At 41.2% G+C, this 21,032-nt stretch overlaps 2 protein-coding genes across 3 annotated transcripts; both read left to right on the top strand.

The window, feature by feature from the left end:
* The first annotated feature begins 200 nt into the window (after positions 1–200).
* Positions 201–3,912, top strand: LOC111948904 (sulfotransferase 2B1). The gene is made up of 6 exons (XM_023963850.2): positions 201–407; positions 2,136–2,344; positions 2,413–2,539; positions 2,704–2,798; positions 2,984–3,164; positions 3,353–3,912. Exons 1-6 carry the CDS (start codon positions 272–274, stop codon positions 3,460–3,462), a joined length of 858 nt encoding a protein of 285 aa, XP_023819618.1. The 5' UTR covers positions 201–271; the 3' UTR covers positions 3,463–3,912.
* Positions 3,913–8,623: 4,711 nt separating this feature from the next.
* LOC110016637 (sulfotransferase 2B1) lies at positions 8,624–16,408 on the top strand. Of its 2 annotated transcripts, none has more exons than XM_023963849.2 (6): positions 8,624–10,452; positions 13,900–14,108; positions 14,177–14,303; positions 14,468–14,562; positions 14,748–14,928; positions 15,117–16,408. In XM_023963849.2, the coding sequence occupies exons 1-6, from the start codon at positions 10,317–10,319 to the stop codon at positions 15,224–15,226; spliced, it is 858 nt and encodes a 285-aa protein (XP_023819617.1). In that variant the 5' UTR covers positions 8,624–10,316; the 3' UTR covers positions 15,227–16,408. The 2 variants fall into 2 exon arrangements, with proteins under 2 accessions (XP_023819617.1, XP_023819615.1); XM_023963847.2 differs by lacking the exon at positions 8,624–10,452 and adding an exon at positions 12,863–13,004.
* The last annotated feature ends 4,624 nt before the right edge of the window (positions 16,409–21,032 follow it).

Here is a 21,032-nt window from a genome sequence, read left to right as displayed (position 1 = left end):
ACTCATTCTTGTTCTTTCATTCATATTACAAAGGCTTAATGATAAAGCTGCAGAGGATTTTCTGGACTTCATCTCATTTGTCTTGGGTTGCTAATAAACCGGGAAATGATTGTTGTACAGAGAAAGGGAAAAAAAAGAGGGGGTAAATGTGGCTCACGCTCAGCCCATCCTGCAAAGGGTAAATAAAAAGGAGTTTGAGGAAGGAGAGTCAAAAAGTCGATTTTTGACAGAGAGGTAGGATCCTGGCACCAAGTCCCTTAGACCAGTTACCATGTCTTCCATCGAGAACACCCAGTACCACGGCCCTTTTCTGCCCACTGTGGGCCACACCAAGGAGAGTTTGGAGTATGCTAAGAATTTTTCTGTGAAAGACAGTGATGTGTTTGTTGTTACATATCCCAAGTCAGGTGAGTTTGTGCTGTTTGTCCTCTTAAAAAAGGTGAATTTATTCTTCCACTGTCCCACTGTTTAACACTGTTCAGTTGTACAGGTGTAATGGGGTTTGTATGAATCATTTTTTTAATCCCAGGACACACCCTGGGCAACCTTGTAAAATAATCCATGAAAACAATTTTAAAGGATGAACACAATTGATGTCTAACACAACAGTCAATTGTGATTAAAAAATAGTTCCTAAAAAAGGGATTGAGTGAGGATGACTTCCTTTATTAATTTTGTTGTCATTAAAAGCATCATAATAACCACTTAAATGTACATTATACATGCGCGTGCTGTGTTTTTGTGTTGCATTAGGTGCTTTGTGTTTCAGAGTTCACATAGTGAACTTCTATTTTATTACCTTTCCTTTCTCCTTTTATTTCTTTTGGTTGTTCCCAAACGGGGGATAGCACAGACAACTGCACCAAGAAGGTCATGCTTTGAGGTTTTTTCAGGAAAAACAAATGGACGGAGAATCTAAATGACATATAAAAACAACATGAATTAAGAATAGAAACAATGACCTAAATCCTAAAGAACCCAAAAGAGCCAAAACTAGCTACTGAACAATTTTAGACTGATCGGTGATTGGTGTATTTTCCGAGTGGACCTGAAGGCACCATTGGAGGCAGACACTTGAAGCGACATTCCAAGTTCTTACAGGAAAAATGTCTCTGTCAAATGAGTTTTTGTTGGAGTATGAAGGGATTCTGATTCCCAGAGAGACTCACTCGTTGGAGAGTCTAAAGTTTGCGCAGGATTTCAAGTTTAAAGACAATGATGTCGTTGCAGTCACATAACTGAAGTCAGGAGAGTCAGTCGGTGTTGTTTTTGCACCGTGGGGTCGTGTGAAGACTGTTCCTGTCAGACTTTGGACACTGTGTTTCCTTTTTTACAAAGTGTGCAAATAAGATTGGAGGAGAAGATTTAGGAGAAATCTGAGAGACTTTTAATGTGTGTTTAAGTTTGCCAGCCTCTGGAATCGCAATAGGAATAGCGGCTTTATTACGATCCAGGAAGTGCTGTCTGTTTGTGTTTGATTGCAGTCAGTTCTCCTCCCAGCTTCCTAACATTCCTTTATATGAAGTTTCATTGACCATCTGATTTGGGAAAATGAACTTCAATTTGCTCATTCACAGCTATAGAACGATTGCACAGATATTTGACCATTGTTTCTTTGTGCAATACTTTGTGTGATATTAAACTCTAATAACTTAGTTAATTATTCCACATAGTTCTGGTGCTCTGATGAAAATTGTGTTTTTAAAAATACAGTTAGAAAAAGCTTGTAGGTGTGACGTAGAAACTACAATCTGCAAGCGACAAGCTCTCTGCTCCGCTTCATTCTGATGCATCAAATGTAGTCATCCAAGCTGGCATCTGGCTCAAACTGTATGGCTGGATTTCTTTGATAGTGCTCACCACTTTTTTGTTTCACCAGTAATGTTAGATTGGACTGGATTGTGTGAGGGGCTGTAAGTTAGCAGGAGAGTGTGTAAACGGAGAGCTTTCATCAACGGGAATGGGGGTGGGGTTGCTCCCTGCAGCGATCCTACAATTTAGAAACTATGTTCTAGAAAATTAACCAGGTTTTTATTTTATTTAAAACAGCATAATCATAATTAAAGGATCACTGGAAACAATTTAAAAGTACACCAAAAGATGGATGGTGGGTCTTTATCCTTCTGTTTCTGCAGGCACCATCTGGATGCAGGAGATCCTGCCTCTGGTGCTGAGTGGAGGAGATCTGACACCAATCCAGTCCACTGTCAACTGGGACCGGGTGCCTTGGTTGGAGGAGACCAGATTGGCAAATGTTGTGGATAAGATGACATCTCCACGTGCCATGGTTTCTCATTTTCCCTACAACCTCATGCCTTCTTCCTTCCACAGCTCTAAAGCAAAGGTAAACAAACAAAGACTTTGTCTAACTTCTATTTATGAACTAATAACCTCCACAGTTGTCCCTTACAGGTGATCTATGTCATGAGAAACCCAAAAGACGTTGCAGTGTCTTCATTCTACTTCCACCAAATGGCTTCTTTCCTCGAGGATCCAGGGACTTTTGATGAGTTCCTGGATAAGTTCCTGGAAGGAAAAGGTTAGATATTCAACGGTTGTCACTTATAGCAGAACATCAACGCAATTTGAATGAATACACAGGAATAATTGCTCTCATCGGACAAAAAAAGGAGAGTAAAATCGGAAAATGTTGGAGTAGCTTGATGTCTTGTGTGTCTAATCCATCGTTGGTTTTATTTGCAGTGCTTTTTGGGAAATGGACAGACCATGTGAGCAGCTGGAAACTTGCAAAGTTGGGAGACAGAATTCTGTTTTTGACCTACGAAGAAATGGTTCAGGTGGAACATCTCACATTAGAAACTGTTCTCTGTTTCAACCACTCACTTCTCCAACATCCGCTAAACTAACTATAGTCAGTTGGTTGAGGATGAAGCTTCTTTAAGTCTGAAGTCTCTTCAAAAGTGTAGTTCAGGAAACTATGGGTGACAACTTCTTGTTTACGTGACTTGGTGCATCTCTGCAGGACCTGGGTGCAGCTATCAGGCGTATGTCTGACTTCCTTTGTCTAGATCTGAGTGAGGACGTCATTCAGAAGATTGCAGAACATTGCACTTTCAAGAGCATGAAGGCCAACACCATGTCCAACTTTAGCCTCGTCTCCAAGGAGTACATGGACATTGACAAGTCTCCTTTTCTCAGGAAAGGTGAGCCCCCAGGGTCCCATATTGACACAAGGAAGTGCTGTTGACGTCTAAATGAACCACACTTTCACACTAGTAACTATAGTGGGACTCTCTCTTAAGATTTAAATACAGTTCAAATTACAGAATGGACTGGGTTTTGTATCATACATTTGTGTCTGCATGGCTCTCTTGATATGCATTTGTCTCAGGTGTTGCTGGAGACTGGAAAAACCACTTTAACTCGGAGCAGGAGGCCCGCTTCACATCAGTCATTCAGAAGGAGCTGGAGGCAGCTGGCTTGTCTTTCCCTTTTAACTGAACCACACAGAAAGAAAGGGATGTTAGTAGACAGTGAAAGGGATGGTGGAATTCAAAATCCCTCCAGGTATTTTAATTGTTGCTAATTGGAGTTAGAGTCTCATCATTTGAAGTTAATTGTAAGGAGAAGATTTTAGTTGACTGCATGGAGGTGCACTGTAATCCATTTTCTGCATTTGTAATCAAAATAATGTGAATTTCAGATTTGTTTTAGTTTTGAAACATGTAAAGCAATAGTTAACAAGACAAATAAACACAAAAAGCACATTTTTTTAGAGTTGGCAACACACCACATAAAAGACAGAGCTGCAACCGTAGGCCAGAACAGTCTCATAATTCAGAATTTCATGCAGTCCGAGTCACAATTGCACACACTTTGATTCACAAATGTCATTGTATGCAAACATGCAAAATAAATCTGGAAATGCACAATAAAGGTTTCACAAATGCACACCCTGTGTTCCACAAACACACACGTTGTGTTTCACACATGCACACTGAATGTTACAAATGCACAAGAAGTGTTTCTCACAAATGTGCTCACTGTGTTTCACAAAAATACAAAAAACAAAATCAGAAATTCATAATAAATGTATCAGAAATGCACAGTAGGTGCTTCAAAAACATGATTTCTAGGTACACTTGTGATGTAAACTCACAGATCATACTAATTTTAGAATGTGCATTCGCAAACCCGCTCTCATTTGTGAATCTCCCCACATTTGTGAGAGATTTTTCAACGGAGAATATTGCGACTCATTTGACAGAGCAGGTCAACTAATGTCACCGTTTATTGCCTTCGCCGTCAATAATTACTGGCTTGCGCAACTTTTCAGTTGACCTGGAAGCAAGGCCACTGTGGTTGAATGCAGTTGGCGTTGAATCCAGCTAACTGTGTCCTGGTTATGAGATTTACAATGAATGTTTCACTCAGGGTTGTTTGCTAATACGTTATCCTTCTTAGCTTTGATGCTAGCATCATTTCAACACTCAGACACCTTCGGTTTTGAATCATATTGTAACGACCCAGACGATACGTCACTATAGCCGAGCTGCTAATTTAGCGACGTCATTGGAGAGCTGTCCGTGCCCCATACACCGCATGAACCCGGACAGTCTCAGAGAGGAAGAAACAGGCAGAGAAGCAAAGTCTCCTTTTTAGCATCAGCGCCCATTTATTTATGCACCACAAACAGCCAAACAGCATGGATGTCACTTGCGTTTCCAGCCCTCTCACTCATGGTTTTCACATCAAGATTCCCCACTTGCCATGAGTCTTAGGGGCTGCACTGCCCCCACCTAAGAGGGTTAGGTGTCCCCACAACCCTCACATAGCTGAAGAACCAAACACAAACAGCAAAACACATGAACACACTGGCTGAAGACTCATGCTCACAATCCTGGGTTCCAACCACCACCGTGTAACAGTCTTCCTCCCAACTAGCTGGGTCCACACATCTGTTACTGACACAGTTCCGTGCCAGTATGTGCCCAGCCAGGAGAATCAAACACTGTCCCCACAGCGGTAGTAGCACCACCCTCAGTGTGCACGTCGCCTTGGGGGAGTAGACTCTCTCCGAGTGAAGAGCTGTACATCAGCAGCGAAGGTCCCCAGGCGTTCGTCGTCCTTACGGCGACGACACTCCAGCTGCTGTTGATTCCTTGCTGTCGAACCCTGCTCTCCAAAGCGTCACTCTAATGCTGGTGTCAGTGCCGACAGGTCTCGCAGCTCCGCAGATGAGAGGTCCAACAGTACCCAGAGTGTAGCGTCCTCCAATGCCAGGCCTGGGTGTGTAACAAGTCTCCTCGGGATTAGAGCCCTCATGGCCGGTCATCAAATTGACATGAGCCAGGTGTGATTCCAGCGGTGTTAAGCCATTGCATCACAAAAGTTCAACTGCGCTGCGCACCGTCATCACAGACTGCCCTGGATGGTTCATCACCGGCATGGAAACCCGACTCGCAGGGTCAGGCTGCAGATGACGGCGGGTGCTCGTACCATCAGGGAGATGATTTTGCCTGTGCTCCTCCCTTGTCCCGAGTAGCCTCCAGGATGTGAATTTGTTGCTCCATCTCAGCCTTCTCTCGTTCCATGGCGTAGCTCTCCATGGCGTAGTAGCATCGGATAAGTATCCCACTTAGCATCGGATAAGTATCCCACTTCTGACACCAATGTAACGACCCAGCTGGTACGTCACTGTGGCCAAACTGCTAATTAAGCGGCGTCACTGGAGAGCTGTCCGTGCCCCATACACCACACAACGCCTGACAGTCTCAGAGAGGAAGAAACAGGCAGAGAAGCAAGGTCTCCTTTTCTGCATCAACTCCCATTTGTTTATGCACCACAAACAGCATGAACGTCACTTGTGTTTCCATCCCTCTCACCCATGGTTTTCACATCAAGATTCCCCACTTGCCATGAGTCTTAGGGGCTGAAGGTGGGGCTAACCCCCAGGTTGCTACAATATGAAGGTGGAGGAGAATAATTTTCAACTTCCACAAAAGATTCTGTGGAGAAACTGGCATTACTTTCCACCGTTCCACCCAGGGGGACCACGTAACCACAAGCTAATCTCACTGTCAATCGCAAATCTAGAATACACCTCCCCTGCTCAACCTGAAGTCACTTTACTGGACCTTAATTTTGACTTTGTAATAACTCTATGAAAAGTCATTGATTTTATATTGTAACCATATTTCTGCCACATGTGCTGCTAACTTCTTGGCCAGGTCACCCTTGCAAAAGAGATCCTTATCTCTATGTTTTTTGTAACTGGTTAAATAAAACAAAACAAAAGATGCTCATAGTACAACAAAGTGCAAACAATCACTCTTTATTGCCGAGTAAAATTCAGTGAAAAACATGAACAGATTAAAATATCAAATTTTAAGCAGATGTGGGATACCTACTGATTTGAATTTTATTTCAACTGGAAACTGGAAAAGACTCACATGTCAGAAGGCTGTTCATTGACTTCAGCTCCGCCTTCAATACCGTCATCCCCCAGCAGCTCATCCACAAGCTGGACCAACTCGGACTCAACACCTCCCTGTGCAACTGGCTGCTGGACTTTCTGACAGGGAGACCACAGGCAGTTCGTGTAGGCAACAACACCTCCAGCACCATCACAATGAACACAGGGGTCCCCCAAGGATGTGTGCCGAGCCCCCTTCTCTCCACTCTGCTGACTCACGACTGCACCCCAACATCAAGCTCCAACCTCTTCATCAAGTTTGCGGATGACACAACAGTGGTGGGTCTCACCAACAACAACGATGAGACCACCTACAGAAGTGAGGTGAGAAAGCTAGCTCTGTGGTGCAAAGACAACAATCTCCACCTGAATGTGGAGAAGACAAAGGAGATGGTTGTGAAGTTGAGGAGAACTCACACCCAGCACGCTCCACTGATCGTCAATGGTGGTGCTGTGGAAAGGGTGAGCTGCACCAAGTTCCTGGGGGTGCACATCTCCGACGACCTGTCTTGGAACTACAACACTGCATCACCAAGAAATCCCAACAACGCCTGTACTTCCTCCGCAAACTGAAGAGGGCCAGAGCTCCTCCCCCATCATGCAGACCTTCTACAGGGGCGCCATCGAGAGCATCCTGTCCAGCTTCATTTCACTGTGTTACGGAGCCTGCACCGCGTCCTGCCGGAAGACTCTGCAGCACATTGCGAAAACAGCTGAGAAGATCGTTGGTGTCCCTCTTATTGGCCTCTCGGACATTTATCACTCCCGCCTCCCCCGCAAAGCCATCAGGATTGCAGGGGGCCCCTCCCACCCATCCCAGAAACACTTCAACCTGCTCCTATCAGGGAGGAGACTGCAAAGCCTGCAGGCCAGAACCAGCAGACTAAAAGACAGTTTCCTCCATCAGGCAATAAGAACACTCAACTCCCTCCCTGCCCTCCCCCCTCTGCCCCCTCCACTCCATCAGACGAGCTCACACTGAAAACTTTCACAGCAGTTCAGAACACCATCTTCACCAAAGACTGCCATCACAGACTCATCCACTTACTGTTCTCACCACTGTTGTCACTTAAAACTGCCACTTTAACCATGTCATTGCTCTTTGCACTGTTTAGATTACTGTTATTCTTCTTATAATTACTGTCACTTTATCTATTTTTTTTAATGTTGTTTATTTATTATTGTATGTGCTGCTTGCACTGTGGGGTGAGAGAAAAGCAATTGCATCTGTGCTGTATGTCTTGTGGATGCATCACATTTGACAATAAAGCTGACTTTCACTTTGAACTCGTTTCTTAACATCTTTACATACAGTACAGACCAAAAGTTTGGACACACCTTCTCATTCATTTGAATAGGAAGGTGTGTCCAAACTTTTGGCCTGTACTGTATAATAAAGTCCCTTGAACAAAACAGCAGTATTTATTTAAACTTTTTCTTCCTTCCCTCAGTCTCTCTACTTCTGTATGTAATTATGTAGCCTAAATTAAGTTCTAAACACACTGGACGGTGAAGATATAATTCCACTCCAAAACGGTCTGAATTCTGCAATAGATTGATGTTGTCTTGCAGTTCCAACATTTGTGGACCCAAAAGAGGACTGTCCAATACCGGGACATTGATCCCAGGATGAGGATCAGTCATGTATCCACTCTCCTCCCATTCAATCCCTGGAAACAGCATACCCTGACAAAAAAAGATAGTGTTTATGAACAGTGCTGTTTCTTTTAAAACGTTTAAGATTATGTAGGCACAGTGACCTACTAATAATTGCTTATGTTGTTGCTGGCAGGCAGACCTCACATCTCCATAACTTTTTTTTTAATTTGGAAATAAGTGATCCTTAACAAAGTAGTGAGATTAGTACATCTTATAGCTCATAATGCCATGCATTTTTAACCTGCAGATGTGCTATTCTTCCTACTTGATTAAGAAAAAAATTTAATTTAGGGAAATTGTTTGCACCACCCAACAGTAATGCTTTTGACAAAATGTGCGATTCATTTTCAATGAAAATTCATTGTAATTGGGATTTCATGATACTGTTCTTGATACTTTTGTCGAATTGCACACAAATCAGTTGTACAGTACAGTGAGATTCAATCAAGCTTTTACCCGGGGATCAGAAACTGTTACGGGGAATCAAGATGACCCAAATGCAGGAACAGAGAGGCACGAGAAGTGAGGAGAATTATTTAATAAGACTCAGAAATCCTCTCCAAAGAACCAAGCCAAGTAAACCAGGAACCTAGGGAACAAACAGAAACTACACTGCGACAGACTGCTGAAACAGGTGAGCTTAAATAAGACAAGAAACCAATTAACTAAATGCAAGCAGCTGTGCACACTTCAGGAATGACAGGAGGAGAGGAGGAGTCCTCCAGGAGCCACAGCCAAACTACACACACAAACAAAGGGAAACTGACAAACTATAACAGAAACAGGTTTCTGGGTCGAGCCCAACTGCCACAGCTGATTTGGTGTCATGTTTTGCTCCTTCCTGATTGGATGGTTGTCCCACGCGTCACTAAAGACATCCAAACTGGCCTTGGATGCTTGGTTGGAAAATGTCGTGGCAGCAGAATAAGTGAAGGATATTACTGATATTGAGCAAGGCTTGGTCCTTGGGAGACTGCAGGATATTGTAAAATAAACCGGTAACACTCATGAAGACGTCATGCCAGAGGGGCTCAATCCCGTATTTGGAAAGAAGCAGAAAGAAACATTATATTGTCAGATTTCTTTTTAATATATCATTAACTTCTATGTATATATTAAATATATAATATTATATTTGATTTTCTTTTGCTTCTTTAATAATTCAGGTTGAGTGATGAAAATACATTATTACAAACTATGTTTTTTAATTTAAAACATTTTACATGAGAAACTGACTTTTTTTCAATATAGAAATGGCTTTCACTCGGAACGTTATTGAAATACGTTTAACAATGTAGATCTGTATTCCTGCTTAAACTGCAAGTTCATTTGCTGAGTTTCACATTCCCCAAGATAAATTAATTATGAATATTAGGTTAGGAGAAATTTAATTCCCAACAGGCAAAACATTTTCAAGATAAAAAAAAGTGTGCCGTGAGGTGAGTCCAACTAGATTCATTTCAGACATATCTTGACAGGACCTTCAGGAAAACTTTGCTCTATATATATCATTTCTGTACTGAAACAAGTGTTGATGTGGGATAATTTTTCTGTTAAAAGCACAAGCGTCATTAAAATCTTTTGGGTACCGGTACTCTTTTCACTTTTTCTTAATCATTTCGTCATCACCTTCTTTATGTTCCCCCCTGAATGCACATTTTTTCCCCCTCGGTGAGCAGAAAGACCAACAAAGCTCTCATTATTAAAATGCCCCAATGAACGTCTGTGTTTGCATGTGGATGCACACCTTAGCACACAACTGGACTCACATGCTGGGGAGACTTCACTGACACTGCAGTGGATTATCACGGAAAGACAGAAAATGGTATTTGGATATCCTTGTACAAACTCTGATTTATATTAAAAAAGAACCTCCCACAGCTAAAAACCTTCATGTCTCAGTGAAATTTCATAGTGCTCCCTGATTACATCTCAAACACTCTCTCAAATAGATGATGACTCATTCTTGTTCTTTCATTCATATTACAAAGGCTTAATGATAAAGCTGCAGAGGATTTTCTGGACTTCATCTCATTTGTCTTGGGTTGCTAGTAAACCGGAAAATAATTGTTGTACAGAGAAGGGGGGGGGGGGGGGGGGGGGAGTGGCTCAGCCCATCCTGCAAAGGGCAAATAAAGAGGAGTTTGAGGAAGGAGAGTCAAAAAGTCCATCTTTGACAGAGAGGTAGGATCTCGGCACCAAGTCCCTTAGACCAGTTAGCATGTCCATCAGCGAGAACATCCAGTACCACGGCATTCTTCTGCCCGCTGCGGCCCACACCAAGGAGAGCTTGGAGTATGCTGAGAATTTTTCTGTGAAAGACAGTGATGTGTTTGTTGTTACATATCCCAAGTCAGGTGAGTTTGTGCTGTTTGTCCTCTTAAAAAAGGTGAACTTATTCTTCCACTGTCACACTGATTAACATTGTTCAGTTGTACAGGTGTAATGGGGTTTGTATGAATCATTTTTTTAATCCCAGCTTTGTGCATAACTGACAGTCTCCTCAGGCAAACTCAGAGCGTTTAAAAAAAAAGTATGCCAGTGTTTAATAGTAATATGATGTGTTAATGCTTTTACCTGAATAGTTTCATTGTAATTTCTGTTCTACATTTATTTTCTTCAATTTAGCTTTGTTTTATATCATATTTAATTGATTGTTTCTGTGTTTTTACTGTATTGTATTGTTTTTATTGCTCAGCGCTTTGTAATTTTATCTGTGAAAGGCGCTATATAAATAAAACTTACTTAGTTACTTAAATATAAAGTTAAACCATCACCTCTTTACATTGTATCTTTGTCCTCCTGCATGGAACAGCAAAAATAATGAAGTATGAAAGTGTCTGATTTTGTGCAAAACCTTTTTCTTTCAGTGGGCAGACAAGTCTTTTTCCATTTAGATTAAACTGAACCTAATGAAAGACGAACAGCCCAACCCCAGAACTAGAAAGTGGATGCATGAATACATCAGCGGCTACTGGTCTTTCAGGAAGCTCATTTTCGGCCTACAGCATAGAATTGTCTATTTATTTAAAAGTAAATTCTGCCCTACGTTCCTTTTCAAGAAAATGGTCTCTGACACTGTTGTACCAACTAGGAGTCTTTTCAAGTGACTTGACCAGTGTCCTCTCAATGGCCAGCAGAGCTAGGCTGCTTAAACGGCCTTGGTCCATTGTGTTTCGGGTGTAGGACTTCAGTCGCTTTAAACAGGAGAAGCTCCTTTCTACACCTGCAGATGTAGCTCCAATTGTTGCCACTAATGAGAACAGTTTGTAAAGCTGAGGCATTGCACTGTCCAACTCCATGTCTTTAAGGAACACCAAGTAATCACACAGCTTTCCCCTGTTACCCTGCAAGTCCTGATCTGAATACAGGACTTGAAGTTCTGACCTCAGTCTTCCTGAATCAGTGATGGCCATAACCTTTCAGGACACTTTGGAAGGCCTCCTCTGGAAATACCTGTCTCATGTCATCAAATTTCCCTGGATTGACTAATTCTAAGAAGAGCATGCTTTCCAAATTTGAAAAATGTTGAGGAATCTCCTCCAAGATGTTATCAAGGATGGCCATGTACAGATTTCTGTATCGCACTTGGGGATCCTGCAATTGGGTCAGATGGCGCTTTCTCATGGGCTCATCTCGTAGGTCTGATGTGAGATCTGCTGTTTTGGCATAAATGGCTTGAAAAAAAAACGTTCAAACTAGCCCCATTGAAAACAATGGACACCGGGCTTCAATAGGGAAATGCACTGTGACTCTGCAGGAATGTATGAGAAGGAAATCGAGTCAGCCGACCTGCTATATGTAACTGATTCTGAACGAACTCGTCTTTGAGATGAACGTTTTCTAACACATTTTTAGTCATTAAAATGTTAATACAATAGTACATATTTGACCATTCATTTTGTGACATTATAAGGGAAGCCGAGCTTCCCTTGGAGTCTTAAAGAAATCGCCACTGCATTTACAGCTATCTGAAAAAAGATCCGGGACTATGACAACATGCTGAAACAACACCGACGTAACTTTGTAACACCTTGAAATATATAAAGTTTATCATTAGACAACTATATAAAGACAATAAAAAAAGAAGCTGAAAAAGAATTGAAAACTGAGAATTTAAAAATACAACTGGAAAAGTCACTGGAGTGTGCTGGAGCATTTTTTGTTGTTGCTGGGTTTGGATAAAAGTGGGGCACACCCTGGACAGGTCAGCTATCCATCATGAGATGTTTTAGTGTCAATCTTGAAAGAGAAACCAATCTGTCACTCATTAAAGACCACCCTCCATAACCTTGTAAGATAATTCATGAAGACAATTTAAAAGGATGAACACAATTGACGTCTAACACAACAAACAGACAATTGTGATTAAAAAATATAGCACAGAAAACTGGACAACAGAAGGTCATGCTTTGAAGATGTTTTAATAAAGAAAAAATATCGCAAATATAAAAAAAATGTGCAATTTTTAATTTTTTACAAGAAATGGTATACTCATTGTGCTTAAAAATAATATTTTAAAAAAAATCACATTTACAGTCTTATTTGTGATTTGCTATGTATAATCCAGAGTGTTTTATTATAATTGATGTTTTTTTTTTTTTTTAAATAAAAACAGAGATGAATAAAACTGTGAATTTCGCAGTCATTCCCATTGGCTACTGAACAATTTTAGACTGATTGGTGATTGGTGTATTTTCCGAGTGGACCTGAAAGCACCATTGGAGCCAGAGTCTTGTAGCGGCATTCCAAGTTCTTACAGGAAAAATGTCTCTGTCAAATGAGTTTTTGTTGGAGTATGAAGGGATTCTGATTCCCAGAGAGACTCACTCGTTGGAGAGTCTAAAGTTTGCGCAGGATTTCAAGTTTAAAGACGATGATGTCGTTGCAGTCACATACCCGAAGTCTGGTGAGTCAGTCGGTGTTGTTTCTGCACCGCTGGGTCGTGTGAAGACTCTGTTCCTGTCGGACTTTGGACACAGTGTTTCCTTGTTCTCACAGGACAAAGTGTGCAAATAAGATTGGAGGAGAAGATTTAGGAGAAATCTGAGAGACTTTTAATGTGTGTTAAGTTTGCCAGCCTCTGGAATCGCAATAAGAATAGCGGCTTTATTACGATCCAGGAAGTGCTGTCTGTTTGTGTTTGATTGCAGTCAGTTCTCCTCCCAGCTTCCTAACATTCCTTTATATGAAGTTTCATTGACCATCTGATTTGGGAAAATGAACTTCGATTTGCTCATTCACAGCTATAGAACGGTTGTACAGATATTTGACCATTGTTTCTTTGTGCAATACTTTGTGTGATATTAAACTCTAATAACTTAGTTAATTATTCCACATTGTTCTGGTGCTCTGATGAAAATTGTGTTTTTAAAAATACAGTTAGAAAAAGCTTGTAGGTGTGACGTAGAAACTACAATCTGCAAGCGACAAGCTCTCTGCTCCGCTTCATTCTGATGCATCAAATGTAGTCATCCAAGCTGGCATCTGGCTCAAACTGTATGGCTGGATTTCTTTGATAGTGCTCACCACTTTTTTGTTTCACCAGTAATGTTAGATTGGACTGGATTGTGTGAGGGGCTGTAAGTTAGCAGGAGAGTGTGTAAACGGAGAGCTTTCATCAACGGGAAGGGGGGTGGGGTTGCTCCCTGCAGCGATCCTACAATTTAGAAACTATGTTCTAGAAAATTAACCAGGTTTTTATTTTATTTAAAACAGCATAATCATAATTAAAGGATCACTGGAAACACTTTAAAAGTACACCAAAAAATGGATGGTGGGTTTTTATTCTTCTGTTTCTGCAGGCACCACCTGGATGCAGGAGATCCTGCCTCTGGTGCTGAGTGGAGGAGATCTGACACCAATCCAGTCCACTGTCAACTGGGACCGGGTGCCTTGGTTGGAGGAGACCAGATTGGCAAATGTTGTGGATAAGATGACATCTCCACGTGCCATGGTTTCTCATTTTCCCTACAACCTCATGCCTTCTTCCTTCCACAGCTCTAAAGCAAAGGTAAACAAACAAAGACTTTGTCTAACTTCTATTTATGAACTAATAACCTCCACAGTTGTCCCTTACAGGTGATCTATGTCATGAGAAACCCCAAAGACGTTGCAGTGTCTTCATTCTACTTCCATCAAATGGCTTCTTTCCTCGAGGATCCAGGGACTTTTGATGAGTTCCTGGATAAGTTCCTGGAAGGAAGAGGTTAGATATTCAACGGTTGTCACTTATAGCAGAACATCAACCCAATTTGAATGAATACACAGGAATAATTGCTCTCATCGGACAAAAAAAGGAGAGTAAAATCGGAAAATGTTGGAGTAGCTTGATGTCTTGTGTGTCTAATGCATCGTTTGTTTTATTTGCAGTGCTTTTTGGGAAATGGACAGACCATGTGAGCAGCTGGAAACTTGCAAAGTTGGGAGAGAGAATTCTGTTTTTGACCTACGAAGAAATGGTTCAGGTGGAACATCTCACATTAGAAACTGTTCTCTGTTTCAACCACTCACTTCTCCAACATCCGCTAAACTAACTATAGTCAGTTGGTTGAGGATGAAGCTTCTTTAAGTCTGAAGTCTCTTCAAAAGTGTAGTTCAGGAAACTATGGGTGACAACTTCTTGTTTACGTGACTTGGTGCATCTCTGCAGGACCTGGGTGCAGCTATCAGGCGTATATCTGACTTCCTTTGTCTAGATCTGAGTGAGGACATCATTCAGAAGATTGCAGAACATTGCACTTTCAAGAGCATGAAGGCCAACACCATGTCCAACTTTAGCCTCGTCCCCAAGAAGTACATGGACAGTGACAAGTCTCCTTTTCTCAGGAAAGGTGAGCCCCCAGGGTCCCATATTGACACAAGGAAGTGCTGTTGAAGCCTAAATGAACCACACTTTCACACTAGTAACTATAGTGGGACTCTCTCTTAAGATTTAAATATAGTTCAAATTACAGAATGGACTGGGTTTTGTATCATACATTTGTGTCTGCATGGCTCTCTTGATATGCATTTGTCTCAGGTGTTGCTGGAGACTGGAAAAACCACTTTAACTCGGAGCAGGAGGCCCGCTTCACATCAGTCATTCAGAAGGAGCTGGAGGCAGCTGGCTTGTCTTTCCCTTTTAACTGAACCACACAGAAAGAAAGGGATGTTAGTAGACAGTGGAAGGGATGGTGGAATTCAAAATCCCTCCAGGTATTTTAATTGTTGCTAATTGGAGTTAGAGTCTCATCATTTGAGGTTAATTGTAAGGAGAAGATTTTAGTTGACTGCATGGAGGTGCACTGTAATCTATTTTCTGCATTTTTACTCAAAATAATGTGAATGTCAGCTTTTGTTTTAGTTTTGAAACATGTAAAGCAATAGTTAACAAGACAAATAAACACAAAAAGCACATTTTTTTGGAGTTGGCGACACACCACATAAAAGACAGAGCTGCAACTGTTCCCTGCTGCACCTGAAGACTGCTACCTCTCAGCCAGCCCTGTTCACAATCCAGGACTGCAGTGAAAAGTACATACACAAATGAAATAAACAGTTGGTGAAACAGAACTCACTATCTACAACTTTGTGGTGTATGAAGTGCTTCTGTGGTCTTTCCTGTCCCTGCTGCCTGGGAGGTGCCGGACGCACCCCAACTTGCCTCGGCTTCCTGGGTGCCGGACGCACCCTGGCCCGAGCTGCTGGTACCAGAGTCCTGGCCCGGACCGCCTGCCCCAGACTCTGAGCCCGAGCCGCCTGCCGTTTGCTGGCCAGACACACCAGGCCGGACAGCGCGGCCTCCCGGCCGTCCTCCGGACCCGCTTCACTGTACAGCGCGGTCTTCCGGCCGTTCCCCAGACTCTGGACTCTGTTGCCCCTTTACAGTTCGTCTTCCGGGCCCCCTCCTCCTTGGCTGTATTATGGAACCTCGGTGCGGTTCCTTGAGGGGGGGTGATGTCACGGTCTCAGTTTCTTTGCCTTTGTGGTTTGGTTCTTTTTGTTCTGTGATGTTTGAGTTCACTTCCTGTTTTATTTTGTAGGGTTTCCTGTTTTGTGTTGTATTTGAGTTTTACTTTGGGTCCCCATCTGTCCTGATTGTGTTCACCTGTGTCTCTTCTTGTCTGTGTGTATTTAAGTCTTGTCTTTCCCTTCCTCCTGTGCTGCTCCATAACATTCTGCTTCCCTGTTGTAAGTCTTCTCTAGTTCCCAGTTTCTAGTTTTGATGTTTCCCCATTTCGAGTTTTCTAGTCTTTCGATTTTGCCTGCCAGTTCTGCAGTGGTTTTATTTTTGTAGTTTGTTCTAGCTATTAAACACCTTTGTTCCTGGAACCTGCCTCCTCCTCCTCTCTGCGCCTGAGGCACAATCTAGTGAGCTGGCTCTAAGCAAGGATAAATACAGAGAATTATGTGAGGAAGGCTGCCTGATGTAAAACCAAAGCCAAATAAAATATGCTAATCATAACCAGAACTTTCATATTGGAGAAGATTGTGGTCCAGATAAACAACACTGATTCTGTTAATCTACAGGGTTCTGGTAGAAATTGGTCTACTTTTGGTTAAAGAAGAAGAAGAATTTGTGTTTTTTGGCAGAGAAAGGAAAGAAAAAATGTAGAACGGAGTAGTAACTTTGAATGAAAACATAGAGTTTACCCACATGATGGAGAGATAAAAGATGGATATCCTGTGTGTTCGAGTGACCAAATAGAAAGGTATATAAGATAAACGATTAGGATCTGGTTTAAGTTGTTTAATCATGGTGTGAATAGAAAGAACAGGGGAGGAGTGCTCCTGAAGGAGGAGTTTGCTAAGAAAGGGATATGGACTAGGGGATCCATTGTATTCCTTGATGTGGCGGTTGGGGTAGGCTTTAACTGACATGTTGGTCAACAGAGGTGTTGACCAGAGATGGGGAAGTTTGGTATTAAGATTAGAAATGGAGAAGAACAGAGACTTCCTCCCATTTTGCCAGGCGACTTTATCCTACAAAAGGATAAAGTGCATCCAGGGTCTTTTCCAGGGGCTTCAAACAGTGGTACATGCCCAGAATACTTTTTCAAAGAAGGATTTGGGAGGCTTTGCAAAGAGATGCCAAAGCCACCCTGTCAGGTCCTTTGCTTTCTCCAGCTTAGGGTTAAGTTGAAAGGCCTAGTTGCTTGAGTACATGGAATCAACTCATTCATTTCCTTTGCTATTTAGGTTGATAACCTTAAAACGTGAAACAATTAAAGAATGTGAAACACCTCAAACTGAAATTCACCATTTACGAACAAAAATGCATTTAATATGAGTAAACCAATGTTTTCCAACCGAATTTTAAGTTTTACGAGTCCACACCAGCTGTGTCTCAAGTTTCCTGTTGGAGCTGGAGTGCTTCTCTGCTGCATGGATCAAACAGAGGCACTGGCGTGTGCCATTCCTATCAAATGAGTGAACTGAGTAGAGGGTTTTGCTGTTGGGCTCAGTTGGCTTGGGTGTTGACGCCAAACTTCCTTCACCTTTACTGGCTTCCGCCAGTTAATCCTACTCACCACCAGATAATCAGTTGAAGCCCCGCCCCTTTCTTCACCTGTCCAAGACTTACTGTCAAAGGTCATACAATACAACCACAAGGTTGATCATTGACCATCTGCCCAGGGTGTCCTGGTTCTACAAACACGGATGAACACCTTTGTGCTGGAACATAGTGTTCATTAAAAATGTCATCAAGACCCAGCAAGTTAAGCTGCAATTGTACCGGTTGGTACTTCTCCTCGAGGGCCAAATAACTGAAATTCACCATTTCACTTCTCAAAAGATGAGTACTTTTGGACCTTGGTGGTCAGTCGGATCCCAAATAGTTGAATATTGAGGGGGACCCCCCCACCCCACACACACACACACACACACAAACAAAGCATAGATGCTGACGTCCAGGTCATAACTGGATGTCACGTCTGACCTTCCTCACAAGTACACTTTTTAATATGGGAGCTAATTTGACATTTCTTTGAAAAAATTATCAGTTTGAAGTTGAACTTTCAACATGCCTGTCTGGACCCAGGAGATCCTTTGGTAAAGATCTATTCTAGATTCTAACTTTCTGTCTGTTTCAAACTAGGACTCTGGAAATGACATTGTCAAGGGATCTGGATAAGCCAACGTTTACCTTTGGACTCACTGGGGATTTTTCCTTACAATCTCCTCCCTCTTACATTCTGCTCCTCCAAAGCCAAGGTAAAAAAAACAATTCTGCCCAATATTTCAATATCTGATCCAGCAAACATTATACAGTATATTCTCTTCTCCCTTTGGCACACCTGGGTCATCTATATAATAAGGAATCTGAGGGATGTCAAAGAATCTCTTTATTGGTCATCTTACAACATTTGCAACATTTGGAACAACATTTGAAAAAAGCTGCCTACTGCGTGGATGAGTGGTTTTAATGTGTTCACTTGACAGTGCTGTTTAGAAAATGGACTGACCATGGGGAGAGCTGGAAAAAAGCAGAGCTTGAAGATAAAATAATGTTCAGCACATATGAAGAAATCTTTAGTAAATACTTCCAATAAAATCTGTGAATTATATAGGTTAGCTCATATGAATTCTGTTACTGCTTTATCCTCCACAGGGTACTTTGAGTTGCCACTCTAGAGTGAAGGTAGGTACTTTTTTATTTATCTATTGATTTATTAATTCATTTTTTGTATATCAGACTATCTGCTTGAGTTTGATTCAAGTATTGTTTGAAATTGCAGAACCGCTTTGGCTCAGAGCAAATTGTTTGTCTCACATCAGTTATTAGCTTGTGGGAGAGAGTTTCTACCTACTATGAAGGCTGGATGAATCAACACAGACAGAAAGAAAAAAAGAACAGAGAGTTTTAAAAGAGACTAGGTCAACTTGAAACCTGATTATTTTATTTTGGGTTCATTTACGTTCACAAAATTAATTTAATTACACTACTCACATTTATTTAGGTTATTGTCCATATTTTCCAAGTAAAACACCCAAAAATGAAAAAAACAAAACAAAACAAAACACATAAGTTGATTAAAAGACTTCTATCCCAACAATGCTGCTGTAACTTGTGCTATCCTAGTCACTTTAACATTGGGAGTTGGGTCATCTAGACCCACTAGACAGTGCGCTGAACCTTTTTTCTTCAATAATTTGTGATCTTCACTGGTGTCCATGGATTACATGGAATCTTTCCACCTTTATCCACCTTTGTCATGGTAGGGAGAACACGTCAATGTAAGGGTGGGGTCATCTAAGATAGCGCAAGGGTTAAGCCTGTGTGCTTGTCTGTTCCCATTTCATCCAGCAGAGGTCATCCAAATGTCTCAGCTGCATTGACAAATTCATCCAGATCAGGGGTCTGCAACCTTCAGCACTAAGTGAGCCGTTTAGGCCTGTTCCTTACTGACAGGAGCCATAAAGCCTTACGTTACCCTTTAGAAGAATACAGCACTGCTTTGTATTTATACCAATAATACAAACAAATGCAAGTTGTTTTTTTTTGAATGAATGTAACATTGTAATAGACACATATAAGTTACCGTACTACTAAAATAAGACACTCTGTGCCAAAAAGAATCTCCTGCTGCAGAAAATATACTTCAATAAAATATTCAAGTCTAAACTCTTCTCTTGTTATACCTCACGTCCACTGTGGGGCTGTCAACCTTTTCCTTTCTTACTCTTCCTGGTATTCTGAATATAAACATGACTTCAGTTGTTTATGATCCAATAGTAAAGTATATGAAGTGTCTTCAAACGTGGCATTTTAGCAAAGAAAAAAAAGAAGCTTGGGTTACACTAAAATGCAAATGTATACTAAGCATTGCCACAAAACTGTTTTAATGATAAATTATTTGAGCAAATTGTAAAGTGGTAAAAAAGCACTAAAATATTATGGAGTACTAAGAGGTAAAAAAAAGACTCTTGTAAATAATTTATGTCAACATCACCATTTTAGTGTTAGAAAAAAAGAAAAAAACATAGATTATTATCACACCTCCTAAAAAATAATATTATCATTCTGGAAAGCTTGCAATAAAATGAAAACATATGAAACAAAAATAATGTTTCTATTGGTGCTGTTAACTGTTAGTTTGTATTCAAGCAAAAAAGCTGTCACATATGATTACAAAGACAGCAAGAAAGGCAATTCAGAACATCCTTACATTTAAATATATGTAAATATTTTGTGCTGGCATTATTTTTGTTAATCATATTGTTCTATAACATTTAGAGTTTCTGCTAAATTATTTTACTATTCAAGCAAAACTTACACTGCTATTGTGAGTTTAAGTTGAGCAGACGTAGTAATACCAACACGTCACCAAACACAAAGCATGAAATTGATTAGATGGACAATTCTGTTCATGCATGTTATACTTATTACTGATCAAATTCATATGTACTATAGCGAACTTCATGCATGCTGGGTTGGGTGTAGGAGCACATGTGTTCGTCTCTTGGGTGCTGACACTGCCTCAATTATGGCATGGCCTTTTGTTATCAGGGAAACGTTTGTGCTAGTGTGTGTGTGTGTGTGTGTGTGTATCCTAGACAATATGTCCTGGACACCCACCTCGATGCCGCCATGTGCCCGCTGGTCCTGCCCTGGGCTGCCCACAGGATGCTACCCAGCTTTGATGCCCTGCTCAGCAAAAAAAAAACAAAAAAACACACTCTCTCACACACACACACAGTACAAGACATCCAACAACTTCTCAGGAGATTGGTTAACGTTTTGATGTTTTATGATGCTTGCATAATGCCACTTCAACTAAAGCTGAAGACAACAAAGTGCTTTTAATGAGCTATCTAATTCTGCCAGTAGTTATATGACACCTCCTGTCAAATATATGTTTCAGTGGAGTCCTTCACATTTCTTCTGACTATTTGTCTCATAATAACACCAATTAAATTATTATATGTTTACACTGTTTGGTATTATTATGAT

This window comes from Oryzias latipes, chromosome 16 (assembly GCF_053564925.1).
Source record: "Oryzias latipes strain Hd-rR chromosome 16, Olatipes_Hd-rR_3.1".
NCBI lineage: Eukaryota > Metazoa > Chordata > Actinopteri > Beloniformes > Adrianichthyidae > Oryzias > Oryzias latipes.
Note: the sequence above shows the minus strand (reverse complement) of the source record. Positions and strands in the feature narration are given on the sequence as shown.

What these genes read in the sequence shown, in the direction of transcription:
- LOC111948904 (XM_023963850.2), top strand. Translation starts at nt 272, where the DNA reads ATGTCTTCCATCGAGAACACCCAGTACCACGGCCCTTTTCTGCCCACT. An exon ending in TGTTACATATCCCAAGTCAG is followed by an intron (nt 408 to 2,135) that starts GTGAGTTTGTGC and finishes CTGTTTCTGCAG; the next exon opens with GCACCATCTGGATGCAGGAG. An exon ending in CCTACGAAGAAATGGTTCAG is followed by an intron (nt 2,799 to 2,983) that starts GTGGAACATCTC and finishes GCATCTCTGCAG; the next exon opens with GACCTGGGTGCAGCTATCAG.
- LOC110016637 (XM_023963847.2), top strand. Translation starts at nt 12,863, where the DNA reads ATGTCTCTGTCAAATGAGTTTTTGTTGGAGTATGAAGGGATTCTGATT. An exon ending in AGTCACATACCCGAAGTCTG is followed by an intron (nt 13,005 to 13,899) that starts GTGAGTCAGTCG and finishes CTGTTTCTGCAG; the next exon opens with GCACCACCTGGATGCAGGAG. An exon ending in TAAGTTCCTGGAAGGAAGAG is followed by an intron (nt 14,304 to 14,467) that starts GTTAGATATTCA and finishes TTTTATTTGCAG; the next exon opens with TGCTTTTTGGGAAATGGACA.